The 20,156-nt window shown below is 33.0% G+C and overlaps 1 protein-coding gene across 2 annotated transcripts; it reads left to right on the top strand.

Moving 5' to 3' along the window:
• Positions 1-16,272: 16,272 nt before the first annotated feature.
• LOC100255253 (protein KINESIN LIGHT CHAIN-RELATED 3) lies at positions 16,273-19,850 on the top strand. 2 transcript variants are annotated; one of them, XM_010664882.3, is made up of 3 exons: positions 16,273-16,645; positions 17,183-19,188; positions 19,369-19,850. In XM_010664882.3, the coding sequence occupies exons 1-3, from the start codon at positions 16,298-16,300 to the stop codon at positions 19,577-19,579; spliced, it is 2,565 nt and encodes an 854-aa protein (XP_010663184.2). In that variant the 5' UTR covers positions 16,273-16,297; the 3' UTR covers positions 19,580-19,850. The 2 variants fall into 2 exon arrangements, with proteins under 2 accessions (XP_010663184.2, XP_010663185.1); XM_010664883.3 differs by having other exon boundaries at positions 16,344-16,645; positions 17,137-19,188.
• The last annotated feature ends 306 nt before the right edge of the window (positions 19,851-20,156 follow it).

Raw genomic sequence — 20,156 nt, forward strand, 5'->3', positions numbered from 1 at the left:
CTCATCTTCCATGTCTTGCTCTTTCAAGCATAGACAATTAGGCCATGTTTGATATCAAGAATGAGGAGTAAGAATGAACATCTCATTCATTTTCTCATTTATTCCCATGTTTGGATAACTCAAATAGTTAGAAGAATGTAATAAAAAATGATTTCAAAGAAAATGAAATTCCACTTGTAGGAGGCATTTCAATTTATTCCTAGTGGGAGGCATTTTGATTCCCTTATACAAGTTATTTTTAAAAATGCAATTTAAAAATTAAAAAACCAAAACTTTTTTTAGATAAATTGTTTTTAAAAATAATTTTCACATTATAATAAAATCATAAATTATATGTTTTTATAAATATTATAAAAATATGGAAATTGACATCTTATAAAAGCATAATTGATTTATTTTTGTTAAAAATAAATAATAATAATAATTCAAAATTAATAATTGCTAATAGTATTTTACGTTAAATGAATTTAAAAACAAATAATGTTTAATTTTTTAAGGTATAAATGAGCATAAATTTTCATAACAAGCATACATTTTGTACTCAATCATAAACATGGTATTATGAAATATTTTATTTAACCTATAATTAATTAATTAATTAGATTTTTAATTTTTAATTATTTTTAAAAATTAAAAAAAATCATTAAAGAAATTAAAGCATTAATTATATCTATTACTTTTTATGTCAATATATATATTCTTTGATTTTAAAACTATTTTTAAAAATATTAATCTTATTAATAAATTCAGTACAAAGTCTTGTTTGATTTTAAATTCATTTCTCTAGTGAAAAAAAATGGGAAAAATGGTTCCCTATTTTGTTATGTTTTTAGAAATTTTTTTTAAAAGAATAATAATCAAACAATTGTATAAATTTTTAAAAACAATCCTATTTTTAAATCATATGTGAAAATAGGTTTTATTATTTAGTGAGGAAAAAAACTCTCAAAGATTTTTTTAAATGAAAAAATATATATTTTAAACTATATGTACAAGTATTATTATTGTTAACTTTTTTTTTCTTTTATTCTCATTCCCATTGTTACCTAATATTGGAATGAAAACATCCAATCATTCTAACTTTATATTCCTTTATGCATCCAAACACAAAAATAAAAATTACTAAGAGTCCGTTTGGTAATGATTTTAGGAAGTGTTTCTAACATTTTTAACATTTAAAAATTTGTATCATTCAAGTGTATGAAAGGCTAGAAACGTTTTCTAAAATCACTATCAAATGCACTCTAAATTTATTCCTATTTAAGGAGAAAATTTCATCGCATACATTCAATGGTTGAGATGAGGAGTGATGGATACCCAATTGGATATCTTAGTATTTTCCTATTCACAATACATCATCTCAACATTGATGATTTCCTTCTTTTGTTAGACATTCAACTCCAACCTTTTATAAGTAGCATTCAATATAATCTCACTTTATGGAGATTTTTAACTTGATATCAATTTGTTCAATTTCAAGCATAATATACAAAAATTAAATAATTAATTAACTTTAAAAAAATTATTAGTTTACATTCACTAAATAAAAACTTGGAGCCAATATGAAATTATCATAATTATAATATGAAGGTAGTATAACATGTGATTACTACTCAAAAAGTGCTATTTGAGAGCTTGTAATTAACTCTTTTAAACACTTTTGAGTAGTAGTTATTGCCTTTTAACCCAATTAACATATTAAGGGCCTTTACAATCAATTCTAATCAAATTGTGTTAAGTTTTGATGTTTTGATAGCTTTTTGATCACCAAAGCAATCTGAGATTGAGGAGAGTTATTTGGAATCTATGGCAAAGCAATGGAAAGCTCAGAAACATGAAGAACCAAAGCTTTGAAGTCCTTTTCCATAAGCAAATACGGAATGTAAGGAGGGGAAACAAAGAGAAATATGCCATGAAGCATTCTTGATGACAGTCATGTCAGCCACTTTTGGAGCACTTCCTGAAGTCTAATTTATGCATGCTATATGTCGTTTCGAAGCTCAGGAAGTCAAAAATCCAATGCTTCAAACGGTGCGTGATTCAGAGTTGAAACAAAAGAGTTACAGCCATTGCAACCAGATCACTCCAAGCTGAAGGAAGATTTTTGCACAGCTGCAAAATCAGCCTTTTGCTGCGAGAATTTCGCAGCCATTTTGCACAGTGCACAGGTGTTCTCCTGAAGCTTCCCAATAGTTGTGACCGACTCTTTTAGATCTTTTCTTCAGATATTTTTGTATAAATTTCCATTCTTCTCCTTGTAATCCACCAATTATAGGATTCCTTAGTTATTAAGTTTGGAAAAGGGGTGAATAACCTCAGATATTTTGTTTTGTAATTTTCTTTATATATAGCTCTCGGGAGCTTGTTCTCAGGGCATCATGTAATCCATATAGATAGATAGATATATAAATATATAGAATATACAGAGCCTTGCTCTGTTTTTCCTTCTTTTTCATTTTCATTTTCTTGCTAGCCAAACATTCTCTGAGGATTTTTCCTCAGATGATGAGAGGATAGGCTCTTCGTCTCTTGGAGCTAAGGTAACCGGGTAAGTTTCCACATGCATAAATTGGAAGTTTTGTTGTTTTAGTTTTTAATGAAGAGAAAGTGTGACCCGTTAATGGTTTTTATCTTTTTAGTTAACTTAAAACGCCTTTAATTCACCTAACCAACACTTAGTAAGGCAAGTGATCTCCGTCCATAGAGATGCACTAGTTTATCTCTTGCGAGCTTTTGGTAGGTGGTTTGAAGGTAGGATTTTCTAGAATAGCCAACACTTGGTAAGCTTTTGGACTCCAAGGAGACATCCATTAGTTATCTCTTGCGAGCTTTTGACGGGTAATCCAAGGTTAAGGATCACCTTGAATGGCAAATGCTAGGTGAGAGGTACGAGCCATTGCAAGGTGTATCAGTGAGAGGGATTTAGCGTTGAAACCATTAATGGCAAGCATCTGTACAACACCGGTTAGAGAATTAACTATATGTTAATTCTCTAATGAGAGGAAAAGAAACAAGTGACCGGAACTCCCTTTTTGTATGAGGAATCTGAGCCTAGTGATCTGAAACTCCAAGAAACACTTTTCTTTGTAAGTGAAATCAGTTACTATTTTTGGTTAGTTTAAAACCAAACCTTTTTCATTCAAACATCTTTATGTTTTCTTTTAAAGCTAACCTTGAAATGAAAAGGCACCAATTCAACTTTGAATTAATATCATTTGTGAAGTGAAAACCATCCCAGTGAACGATCCTAGAGCCACTATGCTATAGTAGCTTTGTCTTTGCTACCCTAGTTCATGGTGTAATAGGTTATAAATTTTGTTGATTACTTCCTCAATCAAGGAGCACTAGCTGGACATGAATCAGCTGATACACCAAGTGGGCACGAATCAACATGTCATATCTAAGCATGTTTATCACATTCAACCAACATACATGTTATCTAAAAATATAGTTGTAATACATAAAATATGAAGAAAAACAGTATATTTATGTGATCGATTGGGTTTCAAATTAATATATACTGATGCAAACTTAGGCTAGTCTAAAATTGTTCAACCCAAACTTCCCTCTAATTAAAATGTACAAACAAGGCATTAACAGAAAAATTAAAACCTCTAACAATCTAAAGACTCAAGCCATCTTTCTAGTCTTTGACATCCAATTTCTATTATAAAGATACAAATGGAGAAATACAAAAACCAAGTAATTTTTGCTTCTTCAAATCCTAACACCATTCTTGAGATTTATTAAGAGTAAAATGTACGTATTAAATTGTTTCTCAAAATTATTTTGCTGAAACATTCATATGATATAAGCATCCTCAAAATTATAAAAATTTCTAACACATGTTAGTGAGTTAGATTAGCTACTTTTGGTTCATAATTTTATTCCAAATATTCTCGAACGAGGAAAATGATCCAATGACTTCAAAAGAATTGAACGATGAGTTGTATGAGGTGAAAATCTCATGTACGGTTTTGTAGAGTGGCAGTAAGGGTGACTTATCTATCAACTTTTCCACTATTACCCCCAAAAAACCAAACTCTACCTTACATAAAGTTGCCAAAGTACAATTAACCTTGGGATTTGAAATTACTGCTTATATACCTAGTAAGAAAATAAAGGCTAATCTTAATAGGGAAAACACCCAAAAGAGAAGGTGAATTGGGTTTTAAAATTCCTTTTCAAACACAACAAATTCAAGCAAATGAAGTACAAAAATAAAGAGATAAGGTTAGAAGAAGCAAACTCATATTTTATAATGGTTCTACACCCCTTGCTTACATCCACTTTTCTCAAGCTCCTAACCGAGTGAAAGTACCACTATACTTAAAGCTTCAACCAAGCTTCCAACACTTTTACACTTGGATTCTGGCTCCAATAGGCTCTTACACAATCCCTTCAAGTCTTTGCTCACTTGAAACTTTTAACACTAAAATAAAAGGTTTAAATCTCTCAACCTAACTTAACAAGGGCTCAAATACAACTCAAATTCTATGATGAATAACAAGGGTGCACTAAGGAATATACAAGTGGAGGTTTAATGCACCAAAGAAAGAATGAGAGATTTTGAGGCAAAAACAAGTAGGTTAAAAAATAAATGTAGATGTTCTTATTGTCATAAATGAAGTGGGGATCTCAACTTATAGAATTCTAGCCCCGGGAGCCAAAATGCCAAAAAGTAGCTTCGACCGATCCTCAATCGGACATTGACCAGGAAGGCATAACCATCGACCAGAAATCCAAGGCTACTAGAAAAGAGAAAATATCTTTACATCTCTCGAATGGACCTCGATCAGGAAAGTATAACCGGTTGATTAATATCCTAGTCGGTTGAGCCGATTGACCAATGTCTCGACCAGTTCACCCTTTTTGGCCCAAAAACCTATTTTTTTATGTTCTTTTCACTTCTAACACTTAGGCAAGGTCTTTAGCTTAATGAGTATACCAATTTTGAAATAGTTTGCCTAAAGTTCATTTGATAAAACTTGGGTTTTGATGGAAATATGACTTTAATGCAAGAACTGAGTTTTTAAAGATGCATGAAAAGATATGAAAATCCTAAGTGCACTCATGCATTCATCTTACATATGTTTTCTATGATAAAATGTCTTCCATATGTCTTGATCTTGCATCTAGTGGGTCATTTGATGAATTTCCAAATTAACATATGAAATTCTTTATAATTCAAACCAATTAGCAACTTAACCACGATTTGTTATCATCAAAATGTGATTAGAAGAATCATTGGGCTAACACCTGGTATTAACCATAATTCACAAGAACATTCTGTAGTCTTAGTAAGAGTGAGAAGGGTTAAGGATTTACCTAGTGTGAGTATCACATTGTTCAAGGAACTTTAGATGTTGTCGGAGTAAAAAATCATCAACAAAGGCGTTCTAGTGCATTGTAAATTCTTATCCAAGACTTGTATCATTTGATGATACCACTCTAAGATCCTTTTTCAAACCTGCTCCCATTTTGAGTCAAAAAATAGATAAATAGACACATCTCATTGCATTGATCAAGGGCGTTTGTAGTGACTGAGGGGGTTGAAGACCAAAAAGTGAGTTATTTATACAAAGCATTCTTTTTACCGCTAGATCCAATTCCTAGGTGTAGTGTTTCTTCTCCTATGCTGCCTATTGGTACTAGTGGATTAGGATTGACCTCGAATACAGAACCTATAGGTATAACCTTTCACTCAATACTAGAATCGACAATTGAAGCATCTGAGGCTACATCAATCGAGGATACACGACAGAAGGAATTGTCCTAATTTATTTGATGAATAGACGGATTTACCGAAAAAATCATAACTATACTTAACAATAAAACACTAGTAAAAAGCCACATACACTAAAGATTTTTTGTTGTTGTTGGAAAAAAAAGAAATCTCACTCCTAGTAACATAGGAATTGGAAGTGTAAGGAAAGGTATGACCCATGCATATTGATATGTATGTTCCATAAAAAATAAAACCCTTTTATTTTTAATTATTTGTTTTCGATTCACCGGTTATTATCTATTTTGAGATTGAAATGAGTCAATAAAAAAAATCAAGATATACAAGAACTTAATTAGAATCATTTTTGTGGACTTCCAAAAATCTGTTTCATGTAGCTTGGCAAAGAAATTTTGAATCATGGGTACAAAACCCTTTACATGTAAGATCTATTGCTCATGCAATTTGGGATCCTCATTTTGGTCAACTGACTATGGAAGTTTTTACTCGAGGAGACGTTCTTGGACAAGTGAATATCGCCTATTTTGGTGTTTATCTATGGTGGTATACAATCGGTTTATGCACTAATGAAGATCTTTATATTAGAACTCTTTTTCTATTATTTCTTTCTACTAAATCTTTAATAGCGGGTTGGTTACACCTACAACAGAAATGGAAACCAAGCATGTCATGGTTCAAAAATGTCAAATCTTGTCTCAATCATCATTTGTCAGGACTCTTCAGAGTAAGTCAATTGGCTTGGTTCGGACATTTAGTCCATGTATCATATGTAGGATTATTCAAATAAGTACAATTGTGTTTCTTTGGTGGATAATACAAAACTATATTTTGAGTTTTATTATGTAATGTGATTTTTGTTAGCTAACCTAAACAAATTTAAGGAGTGTTGTAGCACCTTGTAGGAGTGCTAAAGTGCCTCTTAAGAGTGCTACTGTTCATACTAATTTTTGCACATCTTTATTTATTTATTTATTAGTATTTCACAATCTTAACCTGACATAATATAAATACACTTTATTTTGTTAATTTGAGACATATGTCTCAGAGCTATATTGTCATTTATACTAGATATAAGATTGTGGATAATTGCTATGCGATTAATCCTAGTCTTAGATCTTCATTGGTGTGTAGTTGTGTAAAATTAGACACAGTAGAGTTATGGAACAAGAAGTTAAGGCACATTAACTATAAAGATTTAGTCAAAATAGTTAATAGGAACTTAGTTAGAGGTGTCACTTGTTAGGATGAAGTCTTTAAAAGCATAACATGATGTAACAATAAATGGATTTCATTAATACTTATATTATGATTCTAGTTTTCCAGTCACTATGCATTATCTATGTTGAACATTCAAGCTCACATCACTCGTATTGTATGTGACTTGAGTGCATTAGAAATTGCATAGAAAATCTAAGTCTTGGGTTCTTTACAAATTATTCCTAGTTGATTCATGGACTTAGACAATGTGTTTGAGATTATAGTGTACTACCTTTTAATTGAAATGATAGTTTATCTTGGTCATCGAGATAGAATTCTCATGGTAAGTGAACCAGTATATATGGTTACACATTGAATAAGAGCTATGGTGAGTTATGACATTGACTATTAGATAGTTATAACTTTACCAAGTTACTATACTACATGAATTCTCAACCTTAAGAGAAAATTAAGCAAGTGTTGAGGTTTTTAGTGGCTTTGACCTACATCTGAGACCGTAAGGTGGTCATATATTTTAGAATAGAACCCTAGAAAGTATGGCATGATGCAATAGATTTATATTCATTAATAAATATATTTATTTACTATTTTGGCTCTCTTATATTATTTCATTTGCATTAGTTGGTTATGTAAGCATCCATACTCATTTGCATTGTGCATGATTTTGGTGTATTAGAAGTTACACGAAAGATCTAAGTCATAGATTCCTTGCAAGGTTATAAGTGGTTCATAATTGGTTCATGGATTTAGGCAATTTAGTAGAGAGTTCTGTAGCGCACTACCTCCTAATTAGAGGGATGACTTGTTTTAGTCATCGGGATAGTTTTCCCATGGTGAGTGTACTAGTGTGATGGTTATACATTAGACAAGACCTACGATGAGTTACGACATTAACTATTGGGTAGTCATGACTTCATTAAGCTACTATGTTGAATGAACTCTTAATCTTGAGAGAATATTGAGCCAGTATTAAGGTTTTTAGTAGCTTTGACCTACAAGTGAGACCCTAAGGCGATCATGTATTTCTTATGGATTAGGTCATTATTCGTTAAGACAAGTGGCAACAAATATTCTTAGTATAAGCACCATGATATCTCATAGGTTTGAGACCATGTGTCCTCTTGGGTGATCCTAAGGACATGTAACCATGAAAATTATGGTCACAGTAATTCCTTTAGTGGAATTTTACATATGTTTTAAGAAAATTAGAGTGTGTTAGTTGATCAATACAATAGGAAGCCACTAAACATAACAAACATCCATCCATTCTTCAGGAGATCTACCAAACATCCAGGTTGTCTATCAATTGAATGTTAAGAATTATCTAAAGTGGTCTCAACTAGTTCATATGTTCTTAAAAGGAAGAAACAAGTTGAGTCATTTGAATAATACTAGTAAAAGATCTTAAATTCAAGGCATAAAATGAAGAAGATTCAATGGTGATGTCCTAGTTATGAAACAACATGGCATTAGAGATCAATGATGCCTGCATGTTTCATGACACGACCACAGAGGTCTAAGATTTTTCTTATGAGACATATTTGAAGGTAAATGATGTCACATAAATTTATGAGAACAAAACGAAGATGTAGGGCCTAAAATATGATACATGTTTTCTCACAAAGTACTCAAATTATTTGAAGGGACTATGACAGAAGATAGATTGATCTATATCAAAACATACAAATGAAGTATGGTGATGATGTGTCTCTCCTTAAGAGATTTGTCGAGAATGATAGAATCTATGATTTTCTTATAATGATCATCAAATGAATAGGCTCATGTGTCTCAAACACAACCTAGTGGTGAATGTAGTCCTCAAGAACAACTTGGGTTGAACAAGGTGGAAGTAAGAAACCTGAGGAACTTCTTGGGGATATTGGAAAAACCTAAAGCTACAGGTACTTCTTCTCTAGAACTTTTAGGTAAGACTCTATCTTATGCACTAAATATTTTAGACAAAATTCACCTTAGTTCCGAAGTCATTGATTTAAAGGCTACTGACTACATGATCTATAACTCCTAAAACTTTATCTCCTACACCTCAAGTCCTAGTAACTAAAAAATGTTGTAGCCAATGGAATTTCAACAACCATAGCTAGCCAAGGTGATATCCGCATTAATCAATATCTTACCCTAAAAATGTCCTTTAGTTGTCTAAGCTATATACAAATCTTGTGAAAATATAGAAACTTACAAAGGATTTGAATTGCTTTGGGGTATTTTACCCTTCATATTATATATTTTAGGACTAGGATACAGGGAAGAAGATTGGACATGATAGAGAGAAATATGAACTTTATAATCTTGAAGAGTTGAGTGGACAATCTAGAAATGAGAACAATTTATTTTTGTCATTACTTTTTGAGTCTTTTATGTGAAATAAAGACAAGATCTGGTTTCATCACCATTGTCTTGGTCATCCTTCATTTAGTGTTCTTAAAGTCATGTTTCCTTTATTGTTTAAAGAAATAAGTGTCAAATATTTTGATTGTACTTTTGTGAATTGGCAAAACATACACGTGCTTCTTTTCAAATAAGTAATAAAAGAATCATTGTTCATTTCTCTTTAATTTATGGTGACATTTAGGGTCCTTCAACAATTTCAAATATTTCTAGGGCTCATTGGTTTGTTTTCTTTATTAATAATTATACTCATATGACATGGATTTATTTTTTACAAAACACATGAGATGTGAGTTCGGTCTTTCCTATCCTTTTCAATAAGGTTAAATCAATTTGAGGTTGAAATCAAAAGGTTTTGGTCAAATAATGTAAGGGATTACTTTAATAATTTTGTCTCCATTCTTCCAAAAGAAAGGCATAATCCATGAATATCTTAAGTTAGTACATCCCAACAAAATGAGGTTACAAAGAAGAAAAATGACCATTTTTTAATAGCCACAAAAGTCTTTCTTTTTCAAAACAGAAATGTTCCTAAAAATTACTAAGGAGATATGGTTTTAACCCTTGCACATACTATAAACAGATTGCCTTCCCAAGTACTCGACTTTAAAAGTTCCATGCAAGTCTTGTCTACATTCTTTCCAAATTTCAACACTTCAAACAATCTTGGCCTAGAATCTTTAGTTGTGTTGCCTTTGTCTATATTCATTCTTAAAACAAGGGTAAATTAGACCTAAGAGTTTTTTAGTGTGTCTTTATGGGATATTTTTCTACTCAAAAGGGGTACATGAGTTATCATTCTTCCATAATAAAATTCTATATTTCTACAAATGTCACTTTTGCTAAGAAAGATAACTATTTCACTAATATTTATCTTCAAGGGGAGAAATCATTTGTAGAAGACAAGGACAGGGATTCATTCTTACTTTATCTACTTATGTTTTCTAAAAATCATTTTTCACCTGTTTGTGAGTCAAGTATCATGACAAATCTGCTCTTGAGTCAAGTACTGGTTAACAAATCTACTTCTAAGTCAAGTGTCGATCACTCCTTTTGAGTCCATTCCGATTAACAAACCTATTTTTGAACCTCCTGCCCCTATTTTAAATGAGTCTAAACTGTGTACACCTCCTAATGTAAGAGTAATAGCAAAGGAAAAACAAGTTCAAAGTTCTACTCATCCATTGCAGGTTTGCTCAAGAAGAAAAGCTCCCATTATTCAACCTATTTGCATTTAAGAATCTCAATCGATTTATGGTAATGAAGTAACTGTTTCTCTCTTTGTTGTTTCTAACTTTCAATTACCACAGAAAGTCATACTTGACATATATGACCATGATTTACTCATAGCTCTATGAAAATGAATTAGGACATGTCTCTATATACCTATTTATGTCCTATAATAAATTGTCTACTACTCATAAAGCCTTCCCCACTCACCTAAATGCCCAAAACATTATCTAAAGCACTTGGTCATGAAAAATGAAGGGAAGCTATCAAAATTGAAATGGATGCCCTTGAGAAGAATGCAACATGGGATTTGGTGGAATTGCCAAGAAAGAAGACTCTAGTGGGTTATAGATGGGTCTTCACACTCAAATACAAGGAGATGGATCACTCAAAAGCTACAAGGCAAGATTAGTAGTAAAGGGCTATACTTAGACTTATAGGATTGACTACCTTGAGACATTTGCTCTTATTGCAAAAATGGATACAATTTGGTTGTTGTTGTTGTTGGTAGCTAATCTTGATTGGAGTTTACAACAATTTGATGTTAAAAATGTCTTCTTGCACTATGATATATATATATATATGTAAATTCATCTCGGTTTGAGCTCATAGTTGGGAAATAAAAAAGAGTGTAAATTGAAGAAGACTATATATTTTGAAACAATTGAAACACCCATAGTGTAGAATCATAAACTTGAAGAGGCATTGGAAGATACGGTAGTAGACAAAGGTACTTATCAGAGGCTTGTAAGAAGGCTTGTTTACTTGTCCCATACCAAACCTGACATAGCCTTTGTAGCTAGTGTGGTGAGCTAATTTATGCATGATCCAAAGGAAATTCATCTTCAAGTTGTATACAAGATTCTATAGTACTTGAAAGGAACTCCAAGAAAGGGAATTTTATTTAAGAAGAGAATGAGGTTTTCCCTTGAAACTTATATTGATGTAGACTATGCCAGGTTTGTGGTAGACCAGATATCAACATTAGGTTATTGCATGTACTTAGGTGGTAATCTAGTGACATAGAGAAGTAAAAAACAAAATATTGTGGCTAGATCAAGTGTAGAAGTTAAGTTTAGGTCCATGACACTTGGAATTTGTGAGTTATTGTGGCTAGAGATAATGCTAGAAGACTGGAAAACCACGTGGGAGACACCTATGAGGCTTTATTACCATAACAAGTCCGCTATCAATATAGCACATAACCGCATATAACATGATCACACCAAACACATAAAGGTTGATAGACATTTCACAAAAGAAAAGTTAGATAGTGGACTAATTTGCACCCCATTAATGTTTATAAAGACAATTGTTGGTGTTCTAACAAAAGGACTATCTGCTAAAGCATTTTAGATGATAATTGGCAAGTTGGGAACGGAAAACATCCATTCACTAGCTTGAGGGGAGTGTTGAAAAATGTCCTTATTCTTGATAAGGAAATTGTGTACAATTGTATTTTTTTATATGTATATTTAGGAGATTTAGTTAGCTTTTATATTCCTAATTTATTGGAGTCTAATTTAAGGTAGTCACCTATTTTTTAACTTCCTTATTTTGTAATTAGTCATGCATATTATTTAGCCTCATACTCTTGTCATTTCAGCATTCATAATATTTTAGAATTACTAACCTCTTGAAATAATAATTTGTGTGTGAGAGAGAGAAAAAAGCAAGAGAAAGGGTAAATAGGACTTTATTTATTCTTAGAATAGATCCAAGATTCTTAGTTGCTCAAATTCATGTAGATGACATTGTCTTTGGATCTACCTTGGAAGAATTTACCCTAAGATTTATTGAGGAAATGAAAAAAGAATTTGAAATAAGAATGGTAAGTGAATTAATTTTTTTCATAATACCATAAATTAAGTAATTAGATCGTTGTCATAATATAAATATGCTGGGGAATTGATTAAGTTTAGGCTTAAGTCAACTAAGCACTTTAGAACACTCATTGCATTAGGACAAAGCTTTTTGCAATGTTCCATTTGGTAAGGACATTGAGCAAAAACTTTTTAGGAGCATGATAGGAAGTCTCTATACCTTACTGTGAGTTGTACTAATATTGCATTTAATGTGGGAGCATGTGCTAGAAATTTGGATAATAGGAAAAGTACCTCAAGCGCATGTTTTTTTATTAGAAACTATCTCATTACTTGGATGAATAAAAAACAAAACTCTATATCCTTGTCTACTGTAAAGGTTACATACATTACTATAGGAAGTCGTTATACGCAACTTCTCCAAATAAAACATATGTTGTATGATTACAAGATTTATTGGGATACTATGAGCATTATGTGTGATAATTGAGAGTAATTAGCATCATTAAAAATCCAATCGTTCACTCCAAAAGAAAATATATTGATATAAGACATGACTTCATCAGGGATCTTATAGAAAAAAATCATATCTTTAGGATATACTCTTATTGAAATTCAACTTGCTAACATCATGACTAAGCCTTTAGATTCCCTTAGGAAATCTATAGGTATCTACTCCATTGATTGACTTCCCTTGAATGAACCTAGGATTATTGATTTAGGGGGGTTATATTATTTAGGATCTCAAGATCAATTTCATGTTTATTGCTTGATTTTTTGTTTATTGTATACTTGATTTATTTTTGTTTCCTTAAATGATCTAAGTGATTTTAGGATATTTTTGTTCACTCAAATGTTTATCCTTCAATTTATTACTGTTAGAATCATTTTAATTTTTATTTAGGCTATGTTTGGTTCCCAGAAAATTCAAGGGAAAATGTGAGGGAAAAAATATAGAGAGGAAAAGTGGAAGAAAAGAAAAAATAAAAGAAAAAAAATTAGATTCAAAATCAATAAATTATTTTTATATGTTTCTTCAAATTCATTTCACTTAGTTTCCTCTTTTATATAAAGATTAAATAATTTTAAAATATATAAATTTCTAACTAATTTGAATTATATTCAAATTTCTTTAAAAAAATTTATGGTGAAACCAAATATAAGAAAACCATTTTTCTTAACATTTTTTTTCTTTAATACTTTCCGAAAACCAAACATAGCCTTAGAGTCTAGGAATTAGGTATTCCAAAATCATAAGATTGTATGGTGTTTTATTGGTAATAGAAAATCATAAGACATGAAATGTAAGCATCAAATAAGACAACAGAACCCCAAAAATATGCTACTATTTGTTTATTATTTGTATTAATTATAATATATGATTATTTTTAGTAATAAACTTATCATATAATGAATTCTAATTCATTATAAAATAATGATGTAAAGGAATTTTGATGAGCTACCCTTGAAGTAGATGCCAAAAAAGTATTTCATAGTGGAGAGGATTAGTTTAGGTGGTCCCAAATGATTGACCAGTTCTTACCCATGAGTAGCCTTGCCTCTTGTAGGAGCTAAAGTAAGCAGGGTATAATCTTTTAGACCCACTTGTGAGTTGGGAGGATGATTAATATATAATTTTTAGATGATATATTTTAGGTAACAATATCATTGGATGCCAAGTGGATCTAGCCTAGAGTATTCCAAAGTCACTAACCCCAATGATAATTCAAAAAGCTTTGCATTGCACCTCTGATTCCCAAAAAATGGCCCTTGGGGCAGGCCCTCACATTATATTATATGTTGAATTGGTCACTCAGCATCTTCAATTCCTAAATCCCCCATGAATAATGTCCTCTTAGTTTACAAAGTGTACCCAATTTTAAGCTTTGCTTGAAAAGAAATATATATATATATATATTCATTAGTGGGATGGCAATCATGGCAGGCCTTTTTTCTGCATTATGGGAGCATAACATGGCTGCAGGCGCATGTACAAGCAGAAAAGTAGTAACCCCAGTTGCTATGCGGTCTTGAAACACGAAGGCATGGACTGCCCTCCAGCTTGCAGGAGATGCCCCACCCACAGTGTGGGTGTGGTAGGAGCCTTGCCTATAGATTAGGCTTCTGGAAAATGGAGACACATATCCCTACTTCTATGAGCCATGACTAGCTTTGTATTAAAGATAGATGGATTGGTATATAAATGGGGGATGGGGAAATGCAGATCACCCTACTTATTGCTTCATGTGCCAATGCTGTGTTTCAATAAGTGCACTTTTCTTAATTGGTGTTGAAGCAACACAGAAGTAGAATGCAGGTAGCATTGCCAAACAGCGATGTGACAGAGATCCGTGAATCCATAATTTGCCCCAACTTCACAATAAGTGTGATAGTGTGGAGCCAATACCTATAAGGAGCAGGAGAAAGCTGTGTGTACTAATAATTTGCCATAACTCAACTCCATTTATATATGGTGAGTTGCTTTTATAGTTATCGTTGTGAGCATGCCTACTTTTCACCAACAAAAAATGCTTTTCATCAATTCTTACATTGCCAAAAAATAGGCGCACCATATTTTTCATTAAACATGAAAAGTGGATTTTTATTTATTTAAATAATTTAAAATATATATATATATATATATATATATATATATATATATATATATATATATATATATATATATATAAAATTATTTTTTTAAATATAGTTTCCAAATACATGATCAATTGAATAATAATGATATTAATTTTTTCATTTTTTTTTCATTTTTCTTCCACTCATTGCTAATTGAAAAACCATCAATAATGTATACAAAATCAAAAATTTATTTCACATAGCATAAGCCCTTTGAATACGAAAAATGATTAATAGTTCAAAATTCTTTATTATATGCTTTCCCATCAACTCAGAGGAACATTCTGCAAACTTTTATGAAAAAAGAGCATCATATGGGATAGCCGTAAGCCTGTAACCACGTTCACAACATCACTCTTTCATTTGCTTGAAATGAGGATCTTCCATTTCAAAATATCATAATTGATTTGATTGATTGCTTGATTTTAATATTGACCATAAAATTCACCCTTTCTATTTCCTTTCCAATTCAAATGATGCTTGCCTTTTTTAGTCGCTATAAGCAATAATTCATTAGACTTTTTTCAATAAATGAAAATTTAATATAAAAATATTAAAGTTTATGACTAAATTTTTGTGACCATAATTTCATGCATTTTATATCAAACCGCTGGTCATTAAATGAGTCAAAGAAATCTCCATCTTTGAATTGATCATCTATGAAAAAAAAAAACTTTAAAATACCAATGGGTTAAAAAGGAGACATGTGATATACAAAAGTTATTTTTTTATATCATAATTAAATTTTAAAAAAAAATAAGATAGTAAATTAGTAATTCAATAATATATAAATATTTCAATCTTAACATTTCATGTGTAATTAAATATGAATTATAGAATAAAGATATAAGAAAATAATATTTAAATACAAAAAAATTATTAATCACCATCTTTTTACCTAATACCCTAAAAAAATCTTATATTAATGAATAAAAGAAAATTTATACAAGGTACTCCACACTTTATCATACACATCAGCTAAAGCACCCATCCGTAATTTTCGCATGGAATTTTTCAAGCCAAGTATGAAGATAAGGTACTTTTATGAGTATGACCCTTAGGTCTCTCATCATCTACATTGAGCTCAAGAGGAAAACTTAACAGGACCCTCGGCATTGTGAACATTACATGCATGTAACATACTCAAGATTTTCAATTCTCTTTGGAGTAAAGAAAATAAATAAAAGGAATTTTTGTCTTTTTATTTAGACTAAGATTGCCGCGTGCCAAGTTCTAAATGAATGGAAATAAAAAACCAACAGAAAAAACAAATCGGCTGTTGCAGGCACGGTGGTGGAGAAGTCGCCTTCTGGGCTTCTACCTCTTATCTGACATTCCATCTCTGCAACCTTATTTTATTTATATTTATTTTTTTATTACTTTTTCCAGCCAAAATATTCACTGCCCGCTTCCCATTCTGTCCCTACTCCCTTCCAAAAATTCCTTCTCCTGTCTTCTTCCTCTTCTCGACCTTTATATATACTCCCCCAAAAACAAAGAATTTTTTCTCCCTCTATATATATCTCTATATATTACTGAGGCAGCACAGCCTTGGCATCTTTCTCTTCCATGGTTGATTTTTGAGGTGTGAATTTACTTTTCTCTCTTCATGTTTTCTGCCTGTTCAGTTCATTATTTTTGTTTCTTTTTGGCCCTTTCCTCTGTTATTGTTCGATCATTTTTAAGGTCAAATATTGGTTGTTTTTCGTTTTTCTTGCTTGCTGCTTTTCGTTTCAAAGATTTTTCTTATGGGTTTGTGTTTTTGTCTTGCTTAGTATGGATTTCATATTGGTGATGATGAATTGATATTTAGTTACTTCTTTCTACTGATTTGTGAAGATCTGTTGAAGAAACGTTGGATTTTGATGTTCAATGATATCTAGTTGTGTTCTTTATAGGCAAACAGAGGAAGTTTTAGGCTCTGTGATATTGTTATTACATTGTTGTACTGCTTCTAATGGACTTATGTTGCCTCTGTTAAGTTGAAGAATTTACAAGTATATGCTTTTCTTGTTTGGATCTAATAGGGAAATATTTTGATGGGTTGTGCCTTGTTTTTTAAAATGGTTACTGCAGATAATTTATTTGATTTTGGTGTTGTTGTTGATTTGGATACTGTAAGATGCCTGGAGTTGTCATGGAGGGTGTCAACGAAGATGGGGTAGCCAATGAATTAAATGGAAGTTCCACAGCTTTTAAGGAAAATTCAGCTTCAAACAAGTCGCCAAAAAGCAATTTGGGTCTGCAAAGTCCTCCTCGGAGTGCTGGTGTTGAATTCCCTATGAATGGGGTGATTGACACCTCCATCGAACAGCTTTATGATAACGTATGTGAGATGCAGAGTTCTGATCAATCACCATCAAGGGTTAGCTTTGGATCTGAAGGGGAAGAATCAAGGATTGATTCAGAGTTGCGTCATCTTGTGGGTGGAGAGATGAGGGAGGTGGAGATAATGGAGGAAGAGGTGGAAAAGCCAGGGGACAACAGTCGTAGTGATTCTGGTTCTAAGAAGGAAAGCCTGTCTGCAGGTAAGCAGTTTGGGAAGATGGATAAGTCTGAATTAAGTTCGAAATCTGTTTCTCCGGTACATTCAAAGAAAAATTCTCAGTTGGAGTCCGAAGTTTCTTCAAAGTCAAATCCTAAGAGTAGAAGTCCTCAGGGGAAACCTCCCAGTGATAAGCGGAGTGAAAAGAATTTGAGAAACCCAAACGCAGGAGTCACCCCCTTGAAGAAACAGCGGAATTCACCTCTAGGAGGGGTGAAGTTACAGAATGGAACTGATGATTCATCTGAAGCAGGATTGGATAACCCGAATCTTGGGCGATTTCTACTTAAGCAAGCAAGGGATTTGATTTCTTCTGGAGATAATCCACAGAAGGCTCTTGAATTAGCTCTTCGAGCCACAAAATCATATGAGAAATGCGCAAACGGAAAACCCAGTTTAGAACAAGTCATGTGCTTGCATGTTACAGCAGCAATATACTGCAATTTAGGCCAATATAATGAGGCAATCCCAGTTCTTGAGCACTCAATTGAGATTCCAGTGATTGAAGAAGGCCAAGATCATGCACTTGCTAAATTTGCTGGGCATATGCAGTTGGGTGATACTTATGCAATGGTGGGCCAACTTGAGAATTCAATACTCTGTTACACAACGGGTTTGGGAGTCCAGAAACAAGTTTTGGGAGACACGGACCCAAGAGTTGGGGAGACTTGCAGGTACTTGGCTGAAGCTCATGTTCAAGCACTGCAATTTGATGAGGCTGAGAAGCTTTGTCAAATGGCCCTTGACATCCATAGAGAGAATGGTTCACCTGCTTCCCTTGAAGAGGCAGCAGATAGGAGGCTCATGGGGCTTATATGTGAAATGAAGGGCGATCATGAGGCTGCTCTTGAGCATCTTATATTGGCTAGCATGGCTATGGTGGCCAATGGGCAGGAAATAGAGGTGGCTTCTGTTGATTGTAGTATTGGGGACACCTACTTATCTCTGTCTCGGTATGATGAGGCTATTTTTGCTTATCAAAAAGCACTCACTGTTTTTAAGACCACCAAAGGAGAGAATCATCCGTCAGTTGCTTCAGTGTTTGTGCGTCTGGCGGATTTGTATAACAAGACAGGAAAGTTAAGGGAATCAAAATCTTATTGTGAGAATGCCCTTCGAATTTATGGAAAGCCGATTCCTGGCATTCCCCCAGAGGAGATCGCTAGTGGTCTAACTGATGTTTCTGCTATTTATGAGTCCATGGATGAGCTTGAGCAGGCACTCAGCTTGCTCCAGAAAGCATTAAAGATATATAACGATGCCCCTGGTCAGCAAAGCACAACAGCAGGAATTGAAGCCCAGATGGGGGTGATGTATTATATGTTGGGGAACTACTCTGATTCTTACAACTCCTTCAAGAATGCCATTTCAAAGCTCCGTGCAAGTGGAGAGAAGAAATCTGCCTTCTTTGGGATTGCTCTGAATCAAATGGGGCTGGCTTGTGTGCAGCGTTATGCCATAAATGAGGCTGCAGAATTGTTTGAAGAGGCCAGGGATATCTTGGAACAAGAGTATGGACCATATCACCCTGACACACTGGGCGTATATAGCAACCTAGCTGGAACTTATGACGCGGTTGGAAGGTATGGCATCCTATTTTCTTCATCTATTGTCAAACTCATGCAATGGCTAAGATTGAGCAAAATTCAAGAACTACAACTTCACCAAGGAAAACTAAATTAGCATGATGGTATGAAAACCGTACAAATTGGCTTATTCATAGTCTTGTTTTTCTAATGTCCGGTTTCTGATTCTTTACACAGATTGGATGATGCAATTGAAATCTTGGAACATGTAGTGGGGATGAGGGAGGAAAAGCTTGGGACAGCAAATCCAGATGTGGATGACGAGAAGAGGAGGTTGGCTGAGTTGTTAAAAGAAGCAGGCAAGGTCCGCAACAGAAAAGCCAGATCACTAGAGACCCTCCTTGATGTCAACTCTCAAACTGTAAACAACGATGACATCAAGGTATGATAAGGATGGTTGTGATGGTTATATTATATTAAGCAATGATGTAATATAGGACAATATTTAATAGCAGGAAAGAAGAAAGAAAGAGAAAAATGGGCATAGGTGGTGGGTGGGTGAGTGGGTTGATTAGATTCTTGATGTGGGGTTGAATGAAATAAGTGGAGGATGGGGGATTTTGGGTTGTAATATCGATCTACTTCCACCATATTGGTCAAAGCTTATTGTATGTCGTATTTGTTTTGATTAATTAGACAATTTTCCACCTTTTTCAACATTTTGATTGGCTTCTTTCTTCTATGATGATGAGAGGAAAGTTAAAACACATCATTCTCAAATTATACAAACATTCGAGTTCAAATATTAAGGTTTTAGTACTCACTGTGGATGTGGAGATTGGGAGCATTTATTCAGGGATGGGATAATATGAGACTCCATGAGATGAAGAAAGTATGATTTAATTAAATCTGGTGGTCCTAGTTACATACCAATCATTTAATGGTGGTTGGTCCAGTAGACAGCTGCCTCATGTACTTTATGCCTTTCTAAAATGTTTTCAGAAATAATTGTACTTTAAAGCAAG

The sequence above is a fragment of the Vitis vinifera genome, chromosome 17 (assembly GCF_030704535.1).
Source record: "Vitis vinifera cultivar Pinot Noir 40024 chromosome 17, ASM3070453v1".
Taxonomy (NCBI): Eukaryota; Viridiplantae; Streptophyta; class Magnoliopsida; order Vitales; family Vitaceae; genus Vitis; species Vitis vinifera.

Excerpts from the sequence above, each read along its gene's own strand:
- LOC100255253 (XM_010664882.3), top strand. The coding sequence starts at position 16,298 with ATGAATGGAAATAAAAAACCAACAGAAAAAACAAATCGGCTGTTGCAG. Across the intron at positions 16,646-17,182 it reads TTCCATGGTTGATTTTTGAG|ATGCCTGGAGTTGTCATGGA; the intron begins GTGTGAATTTAC and ends GGATACTGTAAG. Across the intron at positions 19,189-19,368 it reads ACTTATGACGCGGTTGGAAG|ATTGGATGATGCAATTGAAA; the intron begins GTATGGCATCCT and ends TTCTTTACACAG.